Source organism: Coenobita brevimanus, chromosome 65, assembly GCF_032717465.1.
Source record: "Coenobita brevimanus isolate Jiangsu-jjx chromosome 65, ASM3271746v2, whole genome shotgun sequence".
Classification (NCBI taxonomy): domain Eukaryota; kingdom Metazoa; phylum Arthropoda; class Malacostraca; order Decapoda; family Coenobitidae; genus Coenobita; species Coenobita brevimanus.
The window spans coordinates 48,383,185-48,393,184 of NC_137018.1; the positions used below are offsets into that span (position 1 = coordinate 48,383,185).

Below are 10,000 nucleotides of genomic sequence, written 5' to 3' on the forward strand. Positions count from 1 at the left end.
GAGAAAGAGAGAGAGAGAGAGTAATCAAGCAGTCTTTGTGTACGTCATTATGAGCACAATGGCGGTAATTAACTTAACTCTCTCTCTCTCTCTCTCTCTCTCTCTCTCTCTCTCTCTCTCAGTGTTTGTCTTTCATTTCCATCTTCTCATCTGTCTACCCTGATCCTTTCCTTCCTCCCCCCTTCCTTCCTTCCTTCCTTCCTTCCTTCCTTCCCATTAACTTTCTTATCTCCTTTCTATATGTTTTTTTTTTATCTTTCTGTATCCCTTGTTCCCACTCCTTCCTTCCTTCCTTCCTTGCCTCCTTCCTTCCTTTCCTTCCACTTTCATCCCTATCTCCATTCTCTACTTTTTTTCTTCTCTGCTTCCCTTGTTCCCATATCCTTCCGCCTCTTCCCTCCTCTCCTTCTCCCCTCCTCCCTCCTCCCCTCTCCCTCTCACTTTTATCCTTTTCTCTCCACTCTTTACCCCTCCATACGATTAAGTCCAGCCATTGTGTTCCATTTTTCCCATATTGTTGAGTTTGTGAGCAGGATTAAACGCAAACCAGTGAATGGAGGTCAACGAAAATTTGTGAGAAACTGCATTGACGCACCTAAATGAAGTGTGTAAAGTTTGAAGACAGTGGGATGTGAGGGAGGGCTGTTTGTAAGGGCATTTTTGAGTGTGTTTTAATTTGGTAGTGTTTGTAGGGTGATGGGTATTTTCATTTGTATTCCCTTATTTCATCTCTCTCTCTCTCTCTCTCTCTCTCTCTCTCTCTCTCTCTCAAGACTAATACCCCTGTCTTTCAATGTCCCTGCCGAGATCTAACCTGTCTAACTTTGCTTTAACAAGCGCTTTCTCTCTCTCTCTCTCTCTTTCTTTCTCTCTCTCTCTCTCTCTCTCTTTCTTTCTCTCTCTCTCTTTCTCTCTCTCTCTCTCTCTCACACACACACACACACACACACACACACACACACACATTGTACCTTCCATCCATCCACTCATCTGTCAGTCAGTCTGTGTTTATCTATCTTTTCATGTATTGATTTCATTCACTCTTTCCGTCTATCTATTTCTCTGATCGGCAGTGAACTCCCGTATTCCTCAAACATTTTTTATTTGTCTATCTCTTTGTCTTTTTCCATCCATTCATTTTTTCGCCTATCCTGTTCCTTCATTACTTCAGGAATATTTTCTTTTTTCATCCATCCATCTACCCATTTGGTTTAATCAGGATCCTTATAGCTTTCTTCTTTTTCCACCCATCTATCCACTCATCCATCATGTTCATCCAGGAGCCAAGTTTGTCCATCCGTCAGGTCATCCATCCCTCTGTCCATCAGTTCATCCATATACCGATCGATTCATCCATTTAACCTTCATTCCGCTATGCATTGCTCCCTTTCTCCCATTTATTCTTCCTCCATCCATCCATGCCTCCATCCATCCATCCTTCCAACCATTTTCCTTCCAGTCTTTGCTGCATACCTGTTCCCCCTCCCTCCATTCATCCTTCCATCCATTCTCGTATTCATCCATCTCCATCCAGTCATTACTTATTCCATCCACTCTTGCGTCAAACCTCCATCCCTCATTTTCTCTCTTCGAATCAAAACACCTTCCATCCACCTGTCTATCCATCCAGTAGTCCATCAGTTCTTGCCTCTCCTACAGGTGTACACTTCGACACGTCCATCGACTCCCTCACCTCGTCTATCCTCACCGCCGTCGAGGTCTTCGCCTACGCCATTGAGGAGTTCGTCAACCAGACCAGGTTTCGAATTGGCGACCTCAATCCGCGGCTCTCGTGTAAGGACCACAAGAACGCCAAGTGGGCTCTGGGATCCACGTTTTATAGGTAGGTGGTGTTTATTTTTATGTTTTTAGTTTGGTGTTTGTGGTGTTTATGAGGCTAGGATGAATGGTTGGGAATCAAATGAGGCTTCGAAGCAGCGACTCCGACCCGAGACTCTTATGAATGGACCAAAAGAACGCCACGTGGTCTCTGGAATTAGATTTTCATAGGTGTGTGTGTGTGTGTGTGTGTGTGTGTGTGTGTGTGTGTTGCTTGAGGAGCAATGGAAGGTGTTTGTGACTCAGATGAGGGTTCCGAGGCAGTGATGTGACCCCATGCTTCATGTGTCAGAACTAAAAGACTGCCAAGTGTGCCCCAGGATCCAAGTAGATGAGTGCTGTTTTAATTGCTTGTGGTATGTTTGGGAGTGTGTTTGTTGGATGTTTACAAAGCCAGATTGAATGCTCTTTATCCCTCAAATAAGTGAAATGCATGCTTGTTTGTAATGCAAGGACCACAGAAATAGTTAGTGAGCCCTGAGATCGACATTCTGTATATGAGCACTTTCTTGTTCGTGTATGTGTGAGGCTGATGAATACTTTTTGTGAAATTTTCAAAGATTTTGTGAATTAGTCATAACTTATTCTGCCTCCCCCATCTCCCCACCTAATTCATGTCCATCCTCATTACGCCATCATACCTGGTCAGCCTTGATTTCCGACCTAAATACACCTGATCTGTCTGACTACCTTCCTTGCCAAACCTTTTCTAACCTCATACCATATCTCATACTCACCTACCATATCTCACCCTAACTAAACCCTCTCCAACCTAATTCAGCTTCACTTTACCTTTGCACCTCCCTTGCTCTCCTGCCTAACTGTGTCTACTGTACTCTGCCTAACCCTGCCTCACCCAGCCTGCCTCCCGAATGCCCACAGGACTCAGCCTCAACCAAATCCTATCCAACCTCATCCAGCTCCACCCTATCCTTCCATCTCCCTGTCCTCCGATCACCTCTGCCTACGTTTGCTTTTTCCTGCCTCACCCTGCCCCACCTTCCTGCCTTCCAAACACCTGCAGGACTCACATTCAACCAGATCTCATCCAACCTCATCCCTAAATCTCCCTGTCCTCCTATCAACTCTGCCTTCCCCTGCCTAACCCTGCCTGCCCTGCCTTCCACCCCAGACACCTGCGTGACGTCACCATCCCCCGCCAGCCCACCACGATCGCCTTCAACACGGACGGGACCCGGAAGGACGTGGAACTCAAGATAGTAAACCTGAGGGAGGGCACCAGTAATAACAAGATGTGGGAGGAGGTGAGGGGAAATTAATGTTGTTTGTTATGCACCTGTTTAATTAGTTTACCTGCATATTACACAACTGATTAATTTTCCCCCTTGCTAATAGTTTTCATTATGCGTTTTTATTCTGCTACACGTATCTTTATTATATTATTATTATTATTATTATTATTATTATTATTATTATTATTATTATTATTTAACATCATTACTTACCTCCTGCCTTCGCTCTTGCTTCCCTGTAATAAAATATCCTTCCTTGTTCCTGAATTCGTGTACCTAAATCTCGAGCCTCAATAATATTAAGATGGGGAAGACGTTAATGGAAGATGAATACACCTGTTAATTTAGTTGTCTCGCTTCATTGCCTTCTACCCTTTCAGCTCGATGACGTCTCTAGTTTATTCCTGCCGCTGTTCGACATCTTTTTTCCTTCATCCATTGGTTAAAAAAATCCCAGGTACCTATTACGCCATGTTTTTGTTATTTTTTTTTATGTATATACTTTTGTACTTAAACGTCCTTGTTCTTATTTCCCCTAAGCATAAATGTCCTTGTCAACTAAACCCCTTCAGCCTGAGAACGCCTTGCCTACGCTGAGGGAAATCGTCTTGCATTAGGCGGAAAAAAAGGACGTCTTAGGGGTGCAGGGGTAAAACGTACGTGTGTTACTACTAATACATCTTCTTAACCACGCCTCCTTGTCCGTGTCCTTGCCAGATCGGGGTGTGGCGGTCGTGGGAGGAGGAGGGTCTGTCCGTGAACGACATCGTGTGGCCGGGCAACGGACACGTACCTCCCCAGGGTGTGCCAGAGAAGTTCCACCTCAAGGTACGTTCAGACAGCCTCAAGTACGGACGGGGGAGGGTACGTGCAGGACGGATGTCGGGGCTTAGTGTGGGAGTTGAGTAAGGATGAGTAAATTTAAGTGGATTGTTATACTGTACGTGGTTTATGCACGGAGAAGGGATCAAGTACGTATCAGCAAATTGTAATCACGGACAGGAGGGGTCAGGTTAGGTTAGGTTAAGGATCTGGATTTAACGGACAGGGTTAAGAATGGACGTGTAGATTAAATAAGGACGTACACATTTAAATACGCACACTTTTACGTACGTACATGCATACATAGATACATAAATACATACATACATGGGTAAAAGCACACACACACACACACACACACACACACACACACACACACACACACACACACACACACACACACACACACACACACCGCCACTTGTGCACACACAGACGCGCGTGCAAGAGGGTAGGTAATCCTCTGACCTGTGCGTGCGTAAGTGTGTGTAAAGTAGCTGTGTGTGTGTGTGTGTCTGTTTTAATGAAGTGTGTACGTATGAATTTACTATGTGTATGATTGTGTGTGTGCATGTATGTATTTGTGTGAATGCCTAATGTATGTGGAAGTTAGTATTAAGGGGGTATGTGTGTTTGTATGTATGAGTGTGTCACTGTGTGTATGTACGTTCGTCATTTATATATGTGTGTATGTTTACGGAAGCATACTGTTTGTGTGTATAATTATATAGTGTATATATGCGTCTATCTGTACACACACACACACACACACACACACAGCAGTTTTTTCACCTGCCAACAGGTCCCTAAGGATAGTTAATTGGGAATATAATTATGAGCTGCAATGAAATGATTACCCGGGAAACAATTATTATTATTATTATTATTATTAATATTATTATTATTATTACTCGCTTAAAAGCCGCCTTGGGCGGCCTCTGCTCGATGTCAAAAGTCCAGAAATGAGTCATAACTCGGAAACCGGTGGCCCGATTGGACAGGATATGGTTTTATTCTTAAGTTAGTGCATTTCAATGGTACCTTGACTTAACAAAATTTGCGCTACGTTGCGTCGGTTTTGCTGTGTTACGGTAACACACAAACCAAGAAACATACAGAAATCGGATCATTATAATATAGATTATTATTATTATTATTATTACTATTATTATTATTATTATTATCATCATCATTATTATTGCCGTTCCTATTGTCGTTTGTACAAAATGATGTCCTTGATTATACTACGATCCAATGAGAAAATTATGATGGTGATGATGAGGATGATGATGATAATACAAATAATAATAATAATAATAATAATAATAATAATAATGATAATTATAATAATGAGTGATAGTAGTAGTAGTAGTAGTAGTAGTAGTAGTAGTAATATAAAAACGAACAACAACAACAACAATAATAATAATAATAATAATAATAATAGTAATAATAGTAATAATAATAATTTAGAACTATTAAAAACAAAGTAATAAAAATCACCAATCTTTCTCGAATCCCACCTCTCATTAGTATCTCCTAACTCTAATTGTTAAGCTAGCTCACACCTGGTCTTTAGAGGGAGCCATTTGTCTCAACCGTTTAGCAAGAGTTTATTGAAAAATGTCCAAACTTAGGAGGAAACTTGTGATTGATAATTCTGTACATTTTGGGGGGGAAATTTGGGGTGAGGAAGTGTAATGCTGTTGGTGATGATGTTTGTATTACTATTATTATTATTATTATTATTATTATTATTATATTATCACGTACTGTATTTTTTTTCAGTATTGCTAGATTTATATTGGTCTCTGATGTCGTTCAATATCTTTTTTTAGCATTTATTTATTTGTTCACGTTTATTTACCTGTGTAGTTAGTGAGTTAATTACAGTGCTTATGTATGTACTTATCCTGCCTAGCTACCAAATACACCTGCCTTGCCCTACCTTACCTAGTCTGCCCAACACACCTGGCCCATGCACTTGACTCACACCTGCCCCTTTCTGCTTCACCCCTTTCCAATTTACCTTTATTTTCTGTACCTTCTCCATACCTTCCCTCCCCCATCCCTCCCGTATCCCTCTCGCTTTCTCTCCTCTCACCTTCTCCCTCTCCCCTCCCCTCTCTCTCTCTCTCTCTCTCTTTAAGCTGTTTCTTGATGATAAAACCATGCTACGATTATTATTTTTAGCATTATCGATCAGGCATTGTGTATAATATATATATATATATATATATATATATATATATATATATATATAGATAGATAGATAGATAGATAATATCCTCCTCTGACGTTTGAATAAAAATTTTCCTTTTTTTTTTTTTTTAGAAGCCTTTATATCCTCGCTTACTTCTACATACAGTCGCATTCATAAATAAAGGTACACGTGTGGTCATTTTGTATGTAGCGGTCATTTCCACCTGACTCCACTTGACTCCACTTACTACCTGATATACGTAAGATAGGTGGATGGCACGTAATAAAGTACACAACACGAGTACATGCGTATCGTTACTCTTGAACATGACTGTACATCTATCCCTCACTCTTTCTTCTCCTCCTTACCCTGCCCTTCCTTTTGCTTACCTCTGTTCACTCTTACAGTCCGTCACCTTGTGCCATTTTTTTTCCTTTTCGCTTTCTCGCAGATCACCTACCTCTCCGCCAGACCCCGTGATCAGCCTGTGCACTTTCTGTCGGGGTGTTCTTTGTTCCCCTCCCCTCCCCTCCCCTCCCCTCTTAGTTCTTTACCTCCCTTACTTCTTTCCTCCTTCCTTTCTTTCACCTGCTCGTCTTTCCTCGCCCTTCGTTCCTTCTTTTTCTTTGTAATCTTTCCTAGTTCTCTCTCTCTCTCTCTCTCTCTCTCTCACAGCCCTCTCACGTTCTGTCTCTGATTTTCATACTTGCTCTAATTTTTGCTCTCTCGCTTCATTTTCTCTAATTTTCACACTTTCTCTAGTTTTCACACTCAGACTTTCACACTAATTTCGTCACTCTCACACACTAACTTTCGCACTCACTACTTTTCACACTTTTTTTAAATTTTCACACTAATTTTCACGCTCTCTCATTTCACACTTTCTCCTTTTTACACTTTAGTTTTCACACTTTCCCTAATTTTCACACTTGAATTTTCACACCCAAATATTCACACACTAATTTTCACACAATACTTTTCACACTCACACTTTCACACACACACTAATTTTCACGCTTTCATACTCTTTAATTTTCACTTTCACACTACTTTCACACAAATTTTCTCACTTTCACACTTTCTCTGATTTTCACACTTTCACTCATTTTCACACTTTCTCTCACCCCAGATCACGTACCTGGAGGAGCCGCCGTACATCACCCTCTCACCTGCGGACCCCGTGACCAACCTGTGCACGGCAAATCGGGGCGTGCTGTGTTTCGTGCCCTCCACGGACCCCAACACCACAGCCCCCTCCACCATGTGCTGCTCGGGGTTCTGCATTGACCTCCTGGAGAAGTTCGCCGCTGACCTTGGCTTCACCTATGACCTCCTGAGGGTAGAAGATGGCAAGTGGGGGACCATGGATGTGAGTTTGAGATTTTACGTATCGTTTTTATACAAGTGGTTTAGTTTTGCTCATTTAATGCTACTCATGGGTGAGCGATGGAGTGGGGGTACCGTGGATGTGAGTGTGAGATTTTACTTAGCGTTTTTATCTAATTGGTTTAGTTCCGTGGTATTGCTCACATAACGCTACTCAGGGGCGAGCGAGGGAGTGGGGTACCGTGGATGTGAGTGTGAGATTTTACGTATTATTTTTATTTAAGCGGTTTAATTCATAGGTTGGACTGTCTAGTGTTTACTTAATGCTACTCATGGGCGAGCTAGGGAGTGGGGGCACCGTGGATGTTATTGGTTGATTGGGTTTATTTGTATTTTAATTTACTGGGTTAAGTCCGAGGTGTGGTTGGGGTTTGTTGCTCTCTAAATGCCACTCAGGGGTCGCCGAGGCTGGTCACACATGCCTTAAATATCGGTAATCATTTGCCTGTCCTCGGCCCCCTACGCTCCTGATGGGCCAGAAGAAGAATAGGTGATGGATGGATGGATGGATTTTACTTTTTTAGGGGCAGGGAGATCCTTGGGATGTGTGTGTGTGTGTGTGTGTGTGTGTGTGTGTGTGTGTGTGTGTGTGTGAGAGAGAGAGAGAGAGAGAGAGAGAGAGAGAGAGAGTTAATCCACACACACACACACACACACACACACACACACACACACACACACACACACACACACACACACACACACACACACACATTAATTCAAATACGAGAAGGATTAAAACTCGTCACATTTTATTTTTATTTATTTATATTTTGCATCAGCGCGATTACGTCAGATTAACAATATTTTTCTCAGGTAATAGTCAGCTTAAAGGATATATGTAATAGAGACGAACTTAAAAATAATCACCACAATTAGTAAAATCTGCATTACTTTAATATCCCTTAATCTCTCCCATAGTGTGACTTATTTTTGCCATCGCCTCATGAATATATTAAATCTGAGAGAGAGTTTTCGAGTTCAGGGGTGCGATTTTTTCTTCATTAACCCCTATTTGGTCGCTCCCTTAAACTGAAAAAAATCGTCAGGAGATAGAATGATAGAGATAAATCGTCCTCCGTCGGGAGATAGAATGATAGAGATAAATCGTCTTCACAGTGAAAGGAATTAATATGAAGAAAGAAACTCGAGCCACAGAGAACCAGGGAAATAAAAAATGATCGTAATAAAAAGAAACCTGACTGCAAGATGAAACACGGAGACAGAGAGAGAGATTAAAGGGCATAAAGGATAAGATGAAGACGAGATAAGAGGGAGAAAAAATGAGCAAGGAAAGATGAAAGACGGAGGGAGAAAGAGAAGAAAAAGAAAGAAGAAAATCGCAAGACAGCATCAGGATTCAGCTGGGCCGCCATAATTACACACACGGCTCGTCCGAACACTCGCCACCTAACTCCAATCCTCGTCTTTTCCCTGAACCAAACTTTTTTTTTTTTTTTTCACTCTCTTTCATTCCTACCCAATCACTTCTCCGGACCAAGTTATGATTGGCTTAAAAATCATCACAACTTTGGGTGCGGAGAAATTGGTATCCGAGTCCCTGAGGTGGAGACGTGGCCAAAGTCGGAGGCGGAGATACGAACGCGGCTGCCAGATGTAAACAAAGGGGATGTAAGGTAGGCGCTGACTGGCTGGGCTGATGTTAGGCGCCCGCTGATTGGCCGACGCTGCCCAGGGAGTCATATCGATGAGGGGAACAGCTGATTAGGGACCGGGCTCGCCGCGTTAGTGGCGCATTTCGATAAAAGATGAGTGATAAGATTTTTGCTGTGATATGAACCGACCATGTAATCTTTTTGGTCCCGTCTGTCTGTCTGTCTCCAGTAACTTGAAAACCGTGACTTACAAACTTTATTTATTTATTTATTTTTTGCCTGGTGATGTGATGGGCTGACTCTTCCGTCGTATATGCCCCATAGTTATTGAAATCCAAGGAGTGGTTGGGTTTTATGCTAAGAAAATGCTGTTCAGGGAAGAAGGACTGGTACCTACACCTTAAGAATCAGGAAAAGATAGCCAAGCCTCGGGCCCTAACGTTCCTAATAGCATAGTTAGTGAGTGGTTAATGAATGATGGATAAATAGTTGGTACTGACGATGATTAGGTCGATAGAAGGTCAAGGTCACGGGTCGAAGGCAAGGTCAAGGGTCAGAGGTCATCACTGGAGCTGGTTTTCCCCCCGTCTTCGCGCCACCACCACCACCGTCTCAATTCTAAAGCTCACAAAAAACGATAAATTGTGTGGTCTGAATTACATGCAGGCCATGAGAGGAGTGAATGCCGGGGAAGTGTGTGTGGAAAGGTGAAGGGTCAGGAGGGTGTGGGGATGGGAGGGGAGGGTGTGTGTGTGTGTGTTTGTGTGTGTGTGTGTGTGTGTGTGTGTGTGTGTGTGTGTGTGTGTGTGTGTGTGTGTGTGTGTGTGTGTGTGTGTGTGTGTCTTTGTGGTGTACATCCCTGTTAGCTCCCTCACTATATT

General features: G+C 42.5%; 1 protein-coding gene across 1 annotated transcript in view; it reads left to right on the top strand.

Moving 5' to 3' along the window:
- LOC145405008 (glutamate receptor ionotropic, NMDA 2B-like) overlaps positions 1-10,000 on the top strand; it is a 215,487-nt gene that overhangs the window by 106,973 nt on the left and 98,514 nt on the right. The window contains exons 6-9 of the mRNA XM_080276508.1: positions 1,660-1,843; positions 2,972-3,104; positions 3,810-3,920; positions 7,247-7,486. Of these exons, the coding sequence (XP_080132634.1) occupies positions 1,660-1,843; positions 2,972-3,104; positions 3,810-3,920; positions 7,247-7,486 (668 nt within the window). The remainder of the gene's footprint in view (positions 1-1,659; positions 1,844-2,971; positions 3,105-3,809; positions 3,921-7,246; positions 7,487-10,000) is intronic.